Below are 19,976 nucleotides of genomic sequence, written 5' to 3'. Positions count from 1 at the left end.
GAAAAATATATATGGGTCATTCACAAACAAGGATGTCTGATATGATTAATAAAATAAATATTTTAAAAATCTACTTCAAAATTACTTTTAACTCAGAAATTGAAAACATGCTCATAATAATAGAGGTGTTTTTAAGTAAATGTTTTGTGAAAACATTGTGTATGTAAACGTATATACACACATTTCTATACTTTTGAAATGAGTATTTTAAATTTTTTTTTCTCCCAATTTGGAATGCCCAATTCCCAATGCGCTTTTAAGTCCTCGTGGTCGTGTAGTGATTCGCCTCAGTCCGGGTGGCGGAGGACCAATCCCAGTTGCCTCCGCGTCTGAGAACATCAACCTGTGCATCTTATCACGTGGCTTGAGCGCGTTGCCATGGAGACATAGCGCGTGTGGGAGCTTTACGCCATCTACCGCAGCAACCACACTCAACTCACCACGCACCCCACCGAGAACGAACCACATTATAGCGACCACGAGGAGTTCACCCCATGTGACTCTACCCTCCCTAGCAACCGGGCCAATTTGGTTGCTTAGGAGACCTGGCTGGAGTCGCTCAGCACACCCTGGGATTCGAACTAGCGAGCTCCAGGTGTGGTAGCCAGCGTATTTTACCACTGAGCTACCCAGGCCCCCCTTGAAATGAATATTTTAATGTTTACGGATTGGCCCCTTTTATTTCTAATTCAAGTCTTTTTTGAAGATATTGATTTAAACACTAGAATTATATGGATAACTTCTATGCTTCCTTCGTGTGCTTTTTGGAGCTTCAAAGTTCTGGTCACCATTCACTTGCATTGTATGGACCAACAGAGCTGAAGTATTCTTCTAAAAATCTTTGTGTTCAGCAGAAGAAAGAAAGTCGTACACGTCTGGGATGGCATGAGGGTGAATAAATGATGAGATAACTTTCATTTTTGGGTGAACTATCCCTTTAACTTGCACTGAACTCTGAATATTTCTGAATATGGCTATCCTTTAAAATGGTGTGAAAGTTAATTTACTGTGCTGAACACTTGCCCCATAGGCTTCTATTCTATGTGCATAACTGTAAATAAATTTTTCCTTTGTTTTCACATAAAAGCTGAAATTATTCTCTGTGGTAATCAACACCATATCCCAGATGCTGTCCAAAGAGCTTAAGTTTAAATGATTATAACTAAAACAGCACATCTACCAGAATTCTATTGTTATGTCTACTACAAACTGAATTTGAATAAGAATTCTCTTACCCGTGTTAGTATTAACAAAAAACCCTTACCCATAAAGTCCAATTAACAAAAGATTCACACCCAGATTTCATCAGAAAGACCAATGTGAATAGATTAAAAAGATGAATTTCAACCGATTAAACCCTGTAAGTGCTCTTAGCAGTCTGTCCTGTTCTACCTGTCCTCACTCTCAGCAGTCACACTAGCTGGACTTGTAGAAGCACTACCGCTAGCTGGGATATCTGGAGTTTTGTAGTCCTGTGGCGGGGCAGACAGTTTCCTGGGAGAACATCGATGACACAGTCACGTTTTGACACACGCACACACACCAAGGGGGCAACAATTTCATCACACACTGTAGAATTAATCACCACTATTACGCAGCTAATTCAAACGCAGTATGAGGCCTAATAACATCATTTTACTTCACTTAACCTAATATGGGTGTACCATCATTTGCATGCACACACACCCACTCCAAACACACAGTGATGCTGAGAGTAATTTCCAAGAGGCACAATCACACACACATTTTTGTTGAGATTGTGACTGGCAGTGGTGCAGGGAGCCATGCAAATTAGTTTATTTACCGAGATCAACAGAACAAGCTTTCATTTAAGGAACACAAACTTACTTACAACACACAGCTTCACAATTATTGTGATTCTCTCATTCAACATACTGAGGGTGAGATGCACATAACTATGGGAAACAATCATTCAGTAGGATTTGGATGGATTTCATTTCAGGTTTTACTTTCCCATGTGATTATGCTTTGACTATGAACACTGTACTGCCAGCACACTGTACTGTGAAGTGTGTCACATTTTGAGATACAGTACTGCGAGTAGTGTGCTTTGTTGACTTCACGGTGTACAGTTTACATACTGCATTCTGCAGAAATAGTACAGGTAGTATGCTCATCCAAACATAAATACTTTTAATTGATTGATTTAGATGTATCTACAGTTCGATGTACAAACATTTCTTGGCTTAGATTTCCACTAGTCCTGACCATGCTGCTTGTTCATTCTATTTTCTATGTCTACGCTTTAATTTATGGAAAAAAGAATGTGTACTATACCTGTTTAGAGTGGGGATGTTCCCTCTGCAATTAAACAAAATTGATTAATGATTGGTTAGTGTCAGGCATCAATGGGAGGGGTCAATCTGAGAGATTTAGAAGTGTGTGGCTTTTTCACATTAATTATGGATTCAATTCGATTTCAGCATTTCAGCGTATATTAATTTGGATTCCTACATTTGCACAGTTGTGACTTTTTGAATTTGCTAAGAGTCTCAATACATTATCGAATTGCAGTTAATTTAATGATCAATTTCACAAAACATTTCAAATACATATCCAGGTCATATCTCCCTCCAAAAAAAAAAAAAAAAAAATCAATTAATTAATTAATAAGAAATCATATTTGTTTAAAGAAAACCATTATTATTTGTGACATTATTTTCATGACAATTCTTATTTCCTTAACAGTGTCCTAACCATACGTGACACAATAAAGAGACCCACAATAAAAAGTATATCTTCCATGTTAATCAGAGTTTTTGTCCTAACCAGCCTGACAAGTGATGAGCTACAATCTTTGGTTTCTATTTCTGCAGTATTACACTGGCTAGCCCCGCCCACAACCTCATTGGTCCAAAATCCTGCTTCTCATAACAGTACATTCAATATTTTAAATATGTTCTGATTGGCTGCGATTATGCCACCTCATGCAGCAGTTTCACTTTCAGTGTGGAAAGACACATTGCTTGTCAATGGAATCATTGCATTGTGTCTCGTTAGGAAACAATCGTATCAATTATTTATTATTTAACCTTTGAGCTTGGCCCACCGAGAAAAAAATAATTATCAAAATATTAATAATTACAGTCTTGACCAACACAAAACAGATATCGTTTTAAAGCTTAGAAGCTCTACTTTCCAATGCATGTAGGCATTATGACCAAAACTGAACAAACGCTTTGAAATTTGCAGATAAATCAGAAGTGTTCTGTTTTGATAATGTACAGTATTCAAACTTTTACTCTGTACATATTATTGTAAGCAATAAAAACATCAAACTGATCAAATAGCCATGAGTCATATGTCATTGGTAAGCTCACAAAGAGTAGAATACATCTAGTCTATTTGTTTTACTCACAGACAAAAATATACTGAGTAATAGTGAAGTACGTGTCTTTGACATACATGTTACATATAACCAGGTGTTGCTTATATATACACACCGCGTTTTCGCTTATAACTAAAAAAATAAATACATTTAAAAAAAAAAAAAAAACGGAATAGGAGGGGATTCCCTTTAAAACAAGCCCACACACACACACAATGTAATCGGATAAATGGATCATTAGATAATCCACACCAAGCACAATGTGCACACGGCACATAACGTGTTATTTGGTTAAAAACACGTTAGCTTTCCTGGATCAGATAACTTTATAGGAAATGATATAGTACGTTTTACATCATCACAGAATGCTAAACCAATCGCATTAGGATTCAGATTGCTGCAACCAGAGTTGGAAGTCAACCAAATATGGGCAGAGAGGATCGTTCACTCTAATTACATATGCCCACCAGGAGATGGCGCCAAGTACATGACACAGACTCAATGATGGCACAGATGACAGAATGGAACTGAATGAGATCTCATGATTTGAAGAGAGAGCGAACCTTTAGTCATAATAATTCCTTAAATTTATATAGCGCTTTTCTAGGCACTCAGAGTGCTTGACATAGTATAGGGGGACTCTCCTCAACCACCACCAGTGTGCAGCATCCACCTGGATGATGCGAAGGCAGCCATAATGTGCCAGTACGCTCACCATACACCAGCTATTGGTGGAGAGGAGAGAGTAGAGTGATACAGCCAATTAATGGATGGGGATTATTAGGAGAGGCCATGATTGAGAAGGGTCTATGGGGGAAATTTGGCCAGGACAGGTCATTGTTAGTCAGTTGTATTTGCACATGTAATTAGTTCTTATGTACAATTTATTATGTTTTATTTGTTTGGAGAGGCTTTTGGACACGAGGATAAATTATTTTGTAATTCTATAACTTGATTGCTTTGTCATAACACAAAATTTTACTACAGGTGGAATGATTGGTAACAAAACAAAAAGCAGTTTTTTGGAGCTATCTTATTTACAACCTGAGATATCCAATGCATTCAGAAAGTATTCAGACCCCTTCATTTTTATTTTTATTTTCATATTTTGTTGTTGCAACCTTATACTAAAATGATTTAAATTTATTTTTTTCACATCAATCTACACTCCATACCCCATTATGACAAAGCAAAAACCAGATTTTTGATAACTTTGCAAATTTATTAAAAAGAAAAAACTAAAATATCACATTGACATAAGTATTCAGACCCTTTGCTATGACACTTGAAATTTAGCTCAGGTGCATCCCATTTCTCTGGATCATCTTTGAGATGTTTCTACACTTTGATTGGAGTCCACCTGTGGCAAATTCAATTGACTGGACATGATTTGGAAAGGCACATACCTGTCTGTATAAGGTCTCACAGCTGAAAATGCATATCAGAGCAAAAACCAAGCCATGAGGTCAAAGGAACTGCCAGTAGAGCTCAGAGACAGGATTGTGTCGAGGCACAGATCTGGGGAAGGCTACAAAAAAAATTTCAGCTGCATTGAAGGTTCCCAAGAGCACAGTGGCCTCCATAATTTTTAAATGGAAGAAGTTTGGAACAACCAGGACTCTTCCTAGAGCTGGCCGCCTGGCCAAACTGAGCAATCGGGGGAGAAGGGCCTTGGTAAGAGAGGTGACCAAGAACCCCATGGTCACTATGGTTGAGCTCCAGAGATCATATTTGGAGATGGGAGAAACCTGCAGAAGGACAACCAACACTGCAACACTCCACCGATCTGGGCTTTATGGCAGAGTGGCCAGATGGAAGCCACACCTCAGTGCAAGACACAAAAAAAAGCACCTAAAAGACTCCTTGACTGTGAGAAACAAGATTAACAGGTCTGATGAAATGAAGATTGAACTGTTTGGCCTCAATTCCAAGCACCATGTCTGGAGGTAACCAGGCACCGCTCATCACCTGCGCAATACCATCCCAGTGGTGAAGCATGGTGGTGGTAGCATCATGCTGTGGGGGTGTTTTTCAGTGGCAGGGACTGGGGGACTGGTCAGGGTTGAAGGAAAGTTGAATGCAGCAAATCAGAGATATCCTTAATGAAAACCTGCTCCAGAGCGTTCAGCACCTCAGACTGAGCTGAAGGTTCACCTTCCAACAGGACAATGACCCCAAGCACACAGCCAAGACAATGCAAGGGTGGCTTAGGGACAACTCTGTGGAAGAAGTGGCCCAGCTAGAGCCCGGACGTGAACCCAGTCAAACATCTCTGGAGAGACCTGAAAATGGCTGTCCATCGACAGACCCCATCCAACCTGACAGAGCTTGAGATGCTCTGCAAGGAAGAATGACAGAAAATCCCCAAATCCAGGTGTGCAAAGCTTGTCGCATCACACCCAAAAAGACTTGAGGCTGTAATTACTGGTAAAGGTGTTAAGGGTCTGAATACTTGTGTCAATGTGATAATTCCGTTTTTTTCTTTTTAATAAATTTGCAAAGTTATCAAAAATCTGGTTTTTGCCTTGTCATTATGGGGTATGGAGTGTAGATTGATGTGAAATTTGTTTATAATTTAAAGCATTTTAGCATTAGGCTGCAACATACAAAATGTGAAAAAACATTAAGGGGTCTAAATACTTTCTGATTGCACTGTATAATGTCAAATCAGAAAAAAAGTACATTTTTGGATGAATTTTTTTGTGATTTTTCAGCAGTTTCTTAGGCTGATCTTATTTATCTATCTATATAATTACAAAATTTGACAAGTATTCTTTAAAATGATACCAAACACTTGACCCTCTGTTTTTTTTGTTTTGTTTTTTTTTTTTTTGTCAAGTTATAAGCCTTTAATTTTGGGCAAGCCACTGAAACAGGAAATCTTAAAAAAAAAAAACCTTCAGAGCTTTAAGGATTAAAAATACATTTTTATACACCATGGTAGTGTTTGTTGTACTACCTTTTTGCTGATTTAAATTTAAAAAAAAAATCGTAATATTAAACAGTAATACAGTAATAAATAAACAAAATCACTGTAATGAGAATTTAATGAGAATTACCACTGAGATTAATGAGAATTAAAAAAAAAAAAAAAAAAACTCAAAAGTCTGGACAAATTATGGTAATACAAATATGGAGAGTGGAAATTAATTATTAATTGTCATGAAAATAAATGTCACCATGGAGAAAAGGTAATGGTCCTACAATAGGCTTCATTTTCTTTGGTCAAAATACATTCTCTTATTGCTTTCACTTGCTTAAGGGTTAAAAATGTAACCCAGCCATGTTTTCATGAGATTCCCTCTTAAACGCTTGTAATCTAACCAAACCACACACTTTACTTAGACCACCCCTCCCTCACATGCAATAACTGCTTTTAAAATACTGCAGTATATGCAGCTAAAATATCTTTAATGTGCCTACTTTAACAGTACAAGGCATAAGTCATTCATTTAACACAAATTACAGGCAAAGCGCATTAACAAGAGGAAAAGTGAATGCAGGATGCAGGGAGCTGGGATTACGTGACAGAAATGTAAAATATGACTACATACTCGAGCAAAAGGCTGCCATGCATCAGAGGAGGCTAAACTGAATCAGTTCACAAGCATAAAGCAGCAGAAAATGAAACGGGAAGTGCAAGAGGAGCCAATCAGCACGATCACTGAGCATGTCCTGGTCGCATTCTTTGGTTTGTTAAATCAGTGCAGTGTCACCTGAAATAAACAAATGTGCTTCTTGTGGCCAGCACAAATGTAAGACATTTTAAACAGGAACTGCAACAGTGGGATTTTGGCACTGTGATTCAGATTCTGTGCCTACATAAAGCTTTCCTAATCCCACTTCATACAAACCTGTGGCACAGTGGAGGACAATTTGTGTTGCTCACAGCCAGCAGCCTTTACTTGTGATGCTGATGGATATAACATACTTTGCCTTATTCACTCATCGTTTCCTTCATTATCCTTCTTTCTTTCTCTTTTAAATTTCATTTATTTTTCTCTCTCAATTTTTCCTCTCTCTTTTCTCTCTCTTTCTTTCTTGTCATTGTGTTTTGACAAGCTCCTCCACATTCCCAGCAGGGGGAGGGGTGTGTGTGTGGGACAGATGGGGAATGCGGGGCATCCTGAGGTACCTGTTGGGGTGTGAGGTGGGCAGCATGAACTGGAACTCCACGATGCAGGTGTTGTCCTTCAGCTGACGGTGCTGGACACTGTTGAGTTCATAAGCGATGTAGGCTCTACGAACATACACCTAAGGAAAGATCACATACCCATATACACATTAAAAAATTTATATATATACACATATTTTTTATATACATAATATATATAAAAAGAAACATCTTTTATTTCAATTGCTTTTATTTTCAGCAAACTTAACATGTGTAAATATTTGTATGAACATAAAAAGATTCAACAACTAAAACATAAACTAAACAAGTTTCACAGACATGTGACTAACAGAAATGGAATAATGTGTCCCTGAACAAATGGGGGTATCTGGTGTGGCCACCAGCTGCATTAAGTACTGCAGTGCATCTCCTCCTCATGGACTGCACCAGATTTGCCAGTTCTTGCTGTGAGATGTTACCCAACTCTTCCACCAAGGCACTTGCAAGTTCCCGGACATTTCTGGGGGGAATGACCCTAGCCCTCACCCTCCGATCCAACAGGCCCCAGACGTGCTCAATGGGACTGAGATCCAGGCACTTCGCTGGCCATGGCAGAACACTGACATTCCTGTCTTGCAGGAAATCATGCACAGAACGAGCAGTATGGCTGGTGGCATTGTCATGCTGGAGGGTCATGTCAGGATGAGCCTGCAGGAAGGGTACCACATGAGGGAGGAGGATGTCTTCCCAGTAACACACAGCGTTGAGATTGCCTGCAATGACAACAAGCTCAGTCTGATGATGCTGTGACACGCTGCCCAGAACATGACGGTCCCTCCACCTCCAAATCGATCCCGCTCCAGAGTACAGGCCTCGTGTAACGCTCATTCCTTCGACGATAAACAAGAGTCTGACCATCACCCCTGGTGAGACAAAACCACGACTCGTCAGTGAAGAGCACTTTTTGCCAGTCCTGTCTGTTCCAGCGAAGGTGGGTTTGTGCCCATAGGCAACACTGCTGCCGGTGATGTCTGGTAAGGACCTGCCTTACAACAGGCCTACAAGCCCTCAGTCCAGCCTCTCTCAGCCTATTGCAGACAGTCGGAGCACTGATGGAGGGACTGTGCCTTCCTGGTGTAACTCGGGCAGTTGTTGTTGCCATCCTGTACCTGTCCCGCAGGTGTGATTTTTGGATGTACCGATCCTGTGCAGGTGTTGTTACATGTGGTCTGCCACTGCGAGGACGATCAGCTGTCCTTCCTGTCTCCCTGTAGTGCTGTCTTAGGCGTCTCACAGTACGGACATTGCAATTTATTGCCCTGACCACATCTTCAGTCTTCATGCCTCCATGCAGCATGCCTAAGGCACGTTCACGCAGATGAGTAGGGACCCTGGGCATCTTTCTTTTGGTGTTTTTCCAGAGTCAGTAGAAAGGTCTCTTTAGTGTCCTTGTTTTTATAACTGTGACCTTAATTGCCTACCGTCTGTAAGCTGTTAGTGTCTTAACGACCATTCCACAGGTGCATGTTCATTAATTGTTTATGGTTCATTGAACAAGCATGGAAAACATTGTTTAAAGCATTTACAATAAAGATCTGTAAAGTTATATGGATTTTTACAAAATTATCTTTAAAATACAGTGTCCTGAAAAAGGGACGTTTCTTTTTTGCTGAGTTTAATATATATATATATAAGTGCCGATTTGTGAATGGAGAGTAAGATCAGGAGATGAGAGCGGTAAGGGGTTACACCTGTGGGTAATTTACTAACAGCTGTTCTGTGGCAGTGAGAGGCAACAGAGAGATAAAAGGGAAGATGAGAGCCACAGAGGGAGAAGAGTGACACACGTGCGTGTGTGGGCGTAAAGATTGCTGTGACACTGAAAAATGACTTGCACCATAAAAAGTCTAGCCTCTGCTTCCTCATTACAAAGAGCATTAAAGAACCTGTTACAGCACCATTCTGAGTAAATTCTAGAGACTGTTGTGTGTGAAAATCCCAGGAAATCAGCAGTTACAGAAATACTCAAACCATATATACATATACACACACATACATACACACAGACACAGACTTTGTATAAATGCCATCAATGCAACTACTTTTAAAAATGGATAAAATGGAACAAAATTATTTACTTGTCTTCCTTTGTTACTTCTAGAGCATCACAATTTTAAGGAATGTTTCATTTTTTTATAATACAAAAAATATTTATTTCCTATTATACAATTATGACATACAGTATATACAGTTTCATTTAATATATTTTATAATACATAACGGTTCCCAATTTGTTAAGAATTAAAAATCTTTTTTATTTTTTGTTTTGGAATTAAATCTTGATTCAACAGATTACATATTATATATTAATGCTTCAAAAAAGAAAAAATAATAATAAATAAATGGGACACAAAAGTAGATTTGTGCAATGTGCCATTAAGCGATACAGCCTTACCTCTAAAGCAGCCATCCTAACAACCTGATTACTGTGGTAAAAAAAGTTTGGCAGTACATCAAAGATGGATGTCTCAGACAGGATCAGTTTCTAGAGAAAACCAAGCATGAAAGACAATCATTTGACTATAAAAGTCCAACACTAAAACACTGACAGAGTGCCATCTGCTGGACAGTCTACTCAATCACATACATCCAGGAAGTCCTACCTGCAGGTTCTCAATGCAGAACTGATGTCCGTACATGTCGATTGCAGACAGGAAGATGGATTCCACCTGATTGTGTCGTAGCTCATATGAAGGAAGATGAGAGGCAATGAGAACCTGTGAGAAGAATGACATGATTCTTTTTGTATTCAACCAAATATAAAAGAACTTATTCATGGAGACTACAGCTCTGTTCCTAATGAGCTGCCTCGCTGTCTACCATCTACATACTTTCTAATGAGGCATCCATCTAACAAGGTACAGTGCATTCAGAAAGTATTCAGACCCCTTCATTTTTTTAAAGACAAAGCAAAAACCAGATTTTTGATAACTTTGCAAATTGATTAAAAAGAAAAACTGAATTATCACATTGACATAAGTATTCAGACCCTTAACACTTTTAGCAGCAATTACAGCCTCAAGTCTTTTTGAGTATGATGCGACAAGCTTTGCACACCTGGATTTGGGGATTTTCTGTCATTCTTCCTTACAGACTGTCTCAAGCTCTGTCAGGTTGGATGTGGACCGTCGATGGACAGCCATTTTCAGGTCTCTCCACAGATGTTCGATTGGGTTCAAGTCCGGGCTCTGGCTGGGCCACTCAAGGACATTCACAGAGTTGTCCCTAAGCCACTCTTGCGTTGTCTTGGCTGTGTGCTTAGGGTCACTGTCCTGTTGGAAGGTGAACCTTCGGCCCAGTCTGAGGTCCTGAACGCTCTGGACCAGGTTTTCATTAAGGATATCTCTGTATTTTGCTGCGTTCAGCTGTCCTTCAACCCTGACCAGTCCCCCAGTCCCTGCCACTGAAAAACACCCCCACAGCATGATGCTACCACCACCATGCTTCACCGTTGGGATGGTATTGCGCAGGTGATGAGCGGTGACTGGTTTCCTCCAGACATGACGCTTGGAAATGAGGTCAGACAATTTAATTTTAATTTCAGACCTGTTAATCTTGTTTCTCACAGTCAAGGAGTCTTTTAGGTGCTTTTTTTTGTGTCTTGCACTGAGGTGTGGCTTCCATCTGGCCACTCTGCCATAAAGCCCAGATCGGTGGAGTGTTGCAGTGTTGGTTGTCCTTCTGCAGGTTTCTCCCATCTCCACACATGATCTCTGGAGCTCAACCAGAGTGACCATCGGGTTCTTGGTCACCTCTCTTATCAAGGCCCTTCTCCCTCGATTGCTCAGTTTGGCCGGGCAGCCAGCTCTAGGAAGAATCCTGGTTGTTCCAAACTTCTATTTAAGAATTATGGAGGCCACTGTGCTCTTGGGAACCTTCAATGCAGCCAAAATGTTTTTGTAGCCTTCCCGAGATCTGTACCTCGACACAAGCCTGTCTCTGAGCTCTACTGGCAGTTCTTTTGACCTCATGCCTTGGTTTTTGCTTTGATATGCATTTTCAGCTGTGAGACCTTATATAGACAGGTGTGTGCCTTTCCAAATCATGTCCAATCAGTTGAATTTGCCACAGGTGGACTCCAATCAAAGTGTAGAAACATCTCAAAGATGATCCAGAGAAATGGGATGCACCTGAGCTAAATTTCAAGTGTCATAGCAAAGGGTCTAAATACTTATGTCAATGTGATATTTTAGTTTTTTCTTTTTAATAAATTTGCAAAGTTATCAAGTTATCAAATACTTTCTGAATGCACTGGAATTTCATAAGTGACCAAATTGAATCTTTCTCTGTTCATGGGCATTCTGGGATTGCCTTACAGTATGTGAAAAGGATGCATCTTCTCAGTATGCTGCCTAACAACTCTGTCTAGGTGGGCAGCTCACAAAGTACTGAAATAGAGCTTATTAGTGTATGAAGTCTAAAGTAAAGATTTCTTGGGTTTTCGAGTCTCTGAGCTCTCATTTTGTGAATATGTGTGGTGATCTGACCTGGCGTGCCCGCAGTGCCACCTTGGCATTGGTGGTCTTGCTCAGTTGGGTGAGCTCTGTGAGGATGGCCATGAGCTCATCAGTCAGAGTGGGGTCTCGCCCACACAGCTGATCCTACAGAGAGAAGTGAGGGACAAACTATTTACTATAAAAAAAAAAAAGAAAAAAACCCACTGGAATGGAGCCACATGTGAACTTATAAGTAATATGTTTTTAAATGCACACAGACTATATATACACTCACAATGAGCATGGTGACCAGAGAGTTCTTCTTTGTAACTTTTGCGTGAGAGAATATGTAGTTGAGCACATTGGCCATGTCCCCTTTGTTTTCCTCTCGTAATGCAAACACACACTTGTCATAGTGACCTGACCAATAACAAACACACACACACACATACGCAGAAAGAAAGTGAAATGTTACAATTATTCAATACACCAGAAAGTACCAAAATATTATACTGCCATCAAGTGCTCAAATGAGAAAATACGGTGCATGAAAATAGCAGAGATATAGTGGCTCACAAATATATTTGGACACTTGTCTCACTTAAAAAATGTACTAATGTTAATAGTAGTAACAGATAATAGATACACAAATATCAAACCAAGCGGCATTTGCAAACAATTTGCTAGACCTTTTCTCAGAATAAATTATGCAATTACTTTTAACTCACTGGTCATTTTTAGTGGATGTAAGAAGATCCCCTTAAGTTCACCTCAAGGTGCCGTAGCAGAATAACCACAGGTGTAGTTCAGCACATTAACTATATACTGTACATGTTTATCATCTGAAACCTAAACTTCTTTTTGTTAAATATTTTACCTGAAAAATGTGATTGTCTCATCTTTCTTTAAAATAAATGCCACTTGGTTTCATATATTGTTCTCAAATGCAATTTCAAGCAATAACATTCATGCACTTATAAGTTTAGCCTCTTCAAATCTGCGGACCCGCTAGCGGGTCCAAAAGAGGGCACTATGTTGCCATACATTTTACGTTTAAAATGTTAAAGTCTCCAGACACCTGCAAGTCAGGCATATGGGGAATCATTTGAAAACATGGAATATGAACTTTTCCTAGGTAACCATCACTTCTGCATTTATGTTACATAAAATAACAAATTAAGGGCTGAAAACATCCGCATTGCAAATCAGCGCCACCTAGAGGTCATGTGGTAGAAATGTTAATATGAATATAAAAGTCTTTCAAATAGCACTTAAATAAACAAATCATATATCAAATGAAAGCTCTGACTGTACAGTTTATTTTGTTGCCCTAATACCACAATTCAAAATATTTTCAAAACAATCACAAAGTGAAAAATGATTTCTGTAAGACACATTCAAATGTCTCTTTTATGCACAGATCATTGCTGCTATAAGCCCCAAACAGCTAAAAACATTATATCACCTTAGGCAGTTTTCAAAAAAAATTAGTCATTTTTTACTTTTCTGTAATCTTGCTTGTGTGAAAAATCCAATGTTATATCTTAGATGTCCAGAAAAATATATACGGTCCAGCAGGAAAATTGGAAATATATGTTACCGATTATTGATGATAAAATGTAATATATCTGTGCAAAGGGTCTCAGCCTTCTAATGACACCTAGAGCTTCTAGTCCACTCAGAGGCCAAGATATTCGATGAAACAGTTGGGGTGGTGCGTGAACTGAAAATTAGACTGAATATCTATGGACAAACATATCTGTGAGGGCTAAAATGCGTTAGAGCGCCACCTATATTTCAGATCGGCATTTGGTGACGGAAAATGATAAGGGAAAATTCTTTTTTCTAGTACTTACTGCCATCTGACTTTTTTTTTCCATAAGATTGAAAACATATATTCTTTTTTTAATTTAGGGGGATAAGACCAATTTTTGGCAATTAGTCCACAGCATGTGTAAATGGTGAGCTTTTAAATTTGAGAGCGAAAAAAATGCAGGCGGCAGCCCAAAAATGCCCCAGAGTTGAAGAGGTTAAGTGTCCGAATATTTTAAAGCCACTGAAACTAAAGGTTTGTTTATGGTCATAGAAGAGGCGGTCACACCATGCTGAAACTGAACTTCAACTCGCAAGTATTGCCTGAGGAGGTCCATCACCACGGACTTCATATGACCCCTGATGCCACTGCGGTACCTGAGAACATAAAAACACACAGGAGGGCAACAGTTGTACATGGGGCGTCTGTATATGTAGTTGTGTGTTAATATGTAGTTTTGTTTTTATTTAATGACTAACTTCTGAACCAGTTGCACAATGCTCTGTGTGTTCATGAAGAAGACCTCTCTCTCGGATTTCCTGTTCAGTGTGGCTGCATGACTGTCCAGGATATTGGCGATCTGAGATGAAAATTTTTGAACATTTACAAGCAGCAACTAATAGCACTCCTTATGTGAAGCACACAAGATGCTCAACACTAAACTGATTTGAATGCAGTTTGGCATTAGCACATGTTGCTAAGCTAATAACACAAAACTCTGATTTAGACTGATTTAAACTCTGATCGTGTGCCTACGATGTTGGGCAGCCCACTAGGGATTGGAACAGAGCTATAGTTTCATAGTTTTAAATAGTCACACACTCAAGACCAAAAGAGATACCTGCTGGCTGGGAAACTGGCAGAGCACAGAGGTGATGTTGCTGGCATACTGAGCCATTTCTTTCTTGATGGCTTTCTCTACAGCAGGAGGAATACGGCCTGAAACACTGGTCATGATGTCCTGAAGCTCCAGCAGGGGTAGAGAGGGGTCTCTGAGAGTCTTCATCAAACGCTCCACCCATTCCTTCAGCTAAAAACACACACATACACACCTTATGAGCTTTTCACAGCAAGAGTAGTGCAAAATGCTGATGAAAATCGGCTGTGGAAATGTACACAAAAACTATTTACAGAGTGTGGCATGAATTTTCATCATTCACTGAGATAAAAGTCGCAGTCCAGTTACTCACATGTAAAATACAAACCAAAAAAATAGCGAAAATAGTTCCAAAAGAAGGCAAAGCATCAAACTCTATTCTCCACACTGATCTCAATACACTGTTTTGAACAAGTGGTGTTTAGTTCGTAAAGGAATCAGTGTTTTTGAAAGAATCTTTGTGAACGAATTGTTCTAATTCTCTTTTTTTTACGAATCAGTTGAGTCAGTCACTGAATGACTAATAAAATAAAAGGCGCTAATTTGTCGCCACCTACTGGAGTTAATATGCAGCCCCCCCCCAAAATATTCACTGAACGAATCGGTGAATATCAGTACTCTTGGAATTCCACTTATCCAATAAGATTTGAGGACTGGAACTTACTGTTGTATAAAGGAATAATGACATATTCCTTTCAGCAGTAGAGGTATATTTCTAGCCACTTTGATATATTCTTTGTGCTAATAGACCAATGATATCAACAGACCCATATATATATCTGTTGGTTCCATACATATGACCCAAAAGCTTATATCTTATTGGTCTGTGATTTTATTTATTTTTTAGGACTGAGAGGTCCATGTGTTCAGGTGTTTCCTCACCTTGGCACTGAAGAAGGGTTCTGGCAGACAGTAGCCATTCATGATGTGCACCAGGTGATCCAGAGTGCTGTGAAAGACCCTGTGAAGCTTCTCTCCCCTCAGAGCCACACACTGAACACTGGGCAATGATTCTGTAAACAGTTCTGCCTGTAACACACACTCATTTAAATCACTAAATCTCATTTAAATGACCTAGCCAAAATGTACATCATATGTAGACCATACATAATGATGCATGTACCTGCTGTACTCTGCTGGGGTCGTCCAGCTGTAATTTGCCGATGACACAGCCTGGCTCCAGCACTGCGCCTGCTCTCTTTACATAGTGAATACAGCCAGACTCTGAAGCCATCAGAGTCATCACCATCTTCATCACCTAATAAACACACATACATACAGTACATCTTGTTTATAATGCTGCAAAACAAAACAAATTTCACACCAGCACACCAACCTCTGTGGTTTCTTTGGTTTTGCATAGCTAGACATTTAACTATTGGCATAAAGTCTGGACCACTTTAAGCCTTTAATGCATACCTCAGGTCTTTAGTGACCCGGGACCTCATTCCACCCCATGTACCTCATCAATTTTATGGAGTTGTGCCTCTTTAGTATTAGTGTAACCTTTCTCTTCTGAATCGTGTAACCAAAATTGTAAAAAAAAAAATAAAAATAAAACAAAAATGATAAAAACTGAATTTTTTATAACCGTTTACTTACCAAAAGTGTATAGGGTCATTTAAAGACCCTAGATATGTAACAGTCAGTTTTAATTATTTTTATTTATTTATTTTTTGCACTTCCATAACTCATATTTTAATGATCATTTCTTTGGATATCTATATTTCTTTGTTTATAACAAAAACATGACTACTTTATCACGTTTATTTTCTGTGTGACAATGGTGAATTATCAGTATTCCATATGCATGTATGCAGGGTTGGGAGGGTTACTTTTTAATGTAATCTGTTACAGATTACTTAACAATAAATGTAATCAGTGCCATACTCCAATTACAGCAATATGAAAATAATTTAATCTGATTACTTTTCATTACTTTTGGATTACCACAAGGGCACATATGTAAATAGTCAAGATAAAATCAGTATGATCTCTAAAACTTTAAATTATGCCTTGAATGAAAACAGAACATGTTTGAGTAATATTATGAGTACTGTTCTAGCTGTTATTATATCTAAAGAAAAGAAAACTCTAAACTGCACCCTACTAAGAAAACAGAAAATGAGCTGTTAATGTAGAACAACTCAGTTTTTTTTATAGAAATCAGGTGTGTTCTCTGTCTGCTACAGAAAACATTTCTCAAAGCAAATAAAATCAGAACACATGCACTGAATTATGTCTCGGTTAACATTAAACTAAATCTGATATACCTCAGATTCAAAAACACTGCAAAGTGTAATTCTACCATGTATTGCAGTTAGTGTGTGTAGGCAACAGGTACTGTATTCAACAGGTAGATCACACGTTATCATCATCATTATTATTGTCATAATGCAGTCAAAATCACCAGCTAACAGTTTATGTCTGATTTCTATTTTTATGTTTCTGTTTAAGGAGGATTTTAAAAGGGGAAAACAAAATCTAGTTTTAAAGAATAGATCAAAAAAAGATTTAAACAGTTAGTGTCTATTCAATTACTTATTCCTAATTACTGTAAGTGTTGAACATGTTACATTTGCCAGAATGTCTCACCCAGACAAATTCTTCATTGAACTTTCTTTCCTAAGAACGTAAAACACATTTTCAATTAATTTGGTATTTGTGTGTACAATTTGGATTTGTTAATAATGATCAGGGATGCAAATCATGAGAGGTGAAAAAGGAGAGAAAGTCATAGCAGGTTTTCCAGGGGTATTTATTTATTTATTTATTTCAGTTGATTTGAGTATTGTTGTAGTATTTTGTAGTAGTTTTTTTTTTTTAATGATGAAGGTTTAAGTAGGGGGAGGGATCATTTTTTCAGCTTCAATACGGTACGGAACAACATACAGGACGTCCTGGCTAATATAGTACAGTTCGTATTTGCAACCATGCAAACCAGGGGATTTCTATGCCATACCATCAATAATGCGCAAATTGTGTCAGTATTGGCAGCTATTCCTGCTCCTACCAAATAATGAGGGCCAAGGATTTCTTTGAGCACTAAGGCTAACTCATTTTAACTCATTTTAATATTAACAAATTTTAGCTAACGTAGCTAATGTGATTTCTGTGTGGCTCTTATTACCTTCAAATTCTCAGGTCCTTGGATAATGAGAGCACCTTCACAGCTGGATGGCATAAATTCCACTGAACTTTAATATTATTTCTCTTTTCTCTTTTAAAGAGCGAACAATGTTGAAATTTTCAAGAAAATAATGCATGTTCTTCTGTGACCATCGCGATGAAGCAGCTGTTTGCCTCAAGAACAGAGTGCTGATGTGAGACAGGCTTTATTCGCGTATGCGACAGTAGGAGGCGCTCCTGACTCAAGTGAGTCATGAGAGAGACCCTGACGAGAACGTGCATCTAAACCATCTTTCAATCTAAACAAACAGCTGTCTGAATCACTTTATATCAGGAAAATTCACTATTTCTTTTGTCAGAAATTAAAACATGTAATCATGACAGTAATCCCAATTTTTTAAAATGTAACAGTAATCTGATTATGATGGTTTACGTATTTTTGTATCCTGATTACTTAACGTCATTACAAGTAATCCGTTACTCCCCAAGCCTGCATGTATGCATACATATTTTAAAGGTGACGCTGATGTGTCAGTGATGTGACTTGATTTACATTTGACATTGCTATTTGACAATGTGGAATTAAACTATAGCAAGTTTAACACATGAGTAGTATGATTTGGCTATTGTTATTTGGGTGTACTACTGAAATTATGCAAGTCTATTTAGACTCAAAAAGTGCTCGAGAAAATACAAATGTATAGCTTATGTGTAAATTATTTATTTTGTGTAGCTCAAAATGTGTTTTTGCATCTCATTAAATTTCAGTGCAGAAGTAATGAATGCTGTTCTTAATTTGTTGCATCATCTCTTTGATATGAAAAAAATATATATATAATAATAATAATAATAATAATATTTTATATATATATATATATATATATATATATATATATATATATATATATATATATATATATATATATATATATAAAAGAATATATTCTATTATTTTCTAACTGTCTTGAAAATGTTTTGGAAATAAGACACTATCAGGGCATAGATCCATTTGTGATAGATATACGTGCCGGGTCTCTAAAGACCAGAGTATGTAATAATGTTTGGCGAAACACCCATGCGTTTAAGGTTTAAAGTAATTATAGCCAAGAACTGCCCACTTGTGAATAGTACAGGGACTGACCAAAATAAACCTGGCAAACTTTGCCAAATCTGGTGATTAAGTTCTTTGGAAGTGCACTTTGTAGCAGCCTAGGAACTTGTACACAGAATCGAGCTTGATTATGGTCTCTCCAACTTACACACCTCTATCTCAGCATAACACTGTCCAGCAAACACGTGTCCCCCGTCCTCCACATTGTACTGGATAAGTTTCCCAGCAGATGGCGAGCGCAGCAGTGATGGGTCATTCTCTTTCTCAAAAACACACGTCTTGTTACCGATAATGATTCGATACCTAGAAAAAAAAAAAAAAAACACATTTCTAAATGACAACTTTTGAAAATATCTGAATATTGCAACAAAATGTTTACCAGATTTATTGGAAGTATTTTAGTTCATATTTAATTATATGATTTTTTTTATTTTTTATAAAATATCTAATTTTAATTAAATTAAACTAGTTTACCCAGAGGACATTCTGTGAATTTGTGTTTCACAAACATTCCCAAACACACTTTTCAACCCCATCCGAATCAAACCTGTCTGTTCAGAAAACTAATCCTGTCCAAATATTGCTCAAAATGGCACAAGCACCATGAATACTCTCAGCTCTCATAACAATGTTTTTGTGTTCTTCGCTCTTTGTTTACCTGTCAACCTCCTCCTTCATATAGGTGGTGTAGCTGCTGCCATCGTACGAAAGCAGCAGACCTCCGTCGCTCAGCCGATGAACATCCACCTCAGCTAAGGAGTTATTCATGATGACCACGTAAGAGTTAGGTGACTGTCTCGTCACCTTCAGAACATATTTGGTCCCCTCATAGATCAACTCCACATCCACAGTGTTCAACAGGGTATGTGCAGGTAAAACCTGACCTCTATAGACACACAGGAGAGTGTAAGAGAAAGAGTGAGAAAATCAGAAAAACTGAGAACATAATCAAGGGTTTAAACCAATTTTCTACATTCCATACAAGTTGATTTCCAGATAAAATAACCAACTTATCCCTCACTTAAATAAAGTTACACTAAGGCTCTTACAATGGAAGTGAATGGGGCCAGTAGATAAAAATGAAAAT

General features: G+C 38.2%; 1 protein-coding gene across 5 annotated transcripts in view; it reads right to left on the bottom strand.

Moving 5' to 3' along the window:
- Positions 1 to 19,976, bottom strand: part of LOC127430727 (acetyl-CoA carboxylase) — a 94,034-nt gene that overhangs the window by 36,503 nt on the left and 37,555 nt on the right. For 3 of the 5 annotated variants that reach the window (XM_051680733.1, XM_051680742.1, XM_051680769.1), the window contains 14 exons: positions 19,548 to 19,775; positions 19,042 to 19,192; positions 15,773 to 15,907; positions 15,532 to 15,678; positions 14,614 to 14,802; positions 14,252 to 14,352; positions 14,061 to 14,149; positions 12,255 to 12,379; positions 12,011 to 12,124; positions 10,127 to 10,240; positions 9,919 to 10,008; positions 7,485 to 7,603; positions 2,299 to 2,322; positions 1,393 to 1,494 (listed from right to left, as the gene is read on the bottom strand). In XM_051680733.1, the coding sequence (XP_051536693.1) occupies positions 1,393 to 1,494; positions 2,299 to 2,322; positions 7,485 to 7,603; positions 9,919 to 10,008; positions 10,127 to 10,240; positions 12,011 to 12,124; positions 12,255 to 12,379; positions 14,061 to 14,149; positions 14,252 to 14,352; positions 14,614 to 14,802; positions 15,532 to 15,678; positions 15,773 to 15,907; positions 19,042 to 19,192; positions 19,548 to 19,775 (1,728 nt within the window). The remainder of the gene's footprint in view (positions 1 to 1,392; positions 1,495 to 2,298; positions 2,323 to 7,484; positions 7,604 to 9,918; positions 10,009 to 10,126; positions 10,241 to 12,010; positions 12,125 to 12,254; positions 12,380 to 14,060; positions 14,150 to 14,251; positions 14,353 to 14,613; positions 14,803 to 15,531; positions 15,679 to 15,772; positions 15,908 to 19,041; positions 19,193 to 19,547; positions 19,776 to 19,976) is intronic. The other 2 variants (XM_051680751.1, XM_051680761.1) reach the window with 1 other exon arrangement.

The sequence above is a fragment of the Myxocyprinus asiaticus genome, chromosome 3, assembly GCF_019703515.2.
Source record: "Myxocyprinus asiaticus isolate MX2 ecotype Aquarium Trade chromosome 3, UBuf_Myxa_2, whole genome shotgun sequence".
Classification (NCBI taxonomy): Eukaryota; Metazoa; Chordata; class Actinopteri; order Cypriniformes; family Catostomidae; genus Myxocyprinus; species Myxocyprinus asiaticus.
This window is presented reverse-complemented; position numbering and strand designations above follow the sequence as displayed.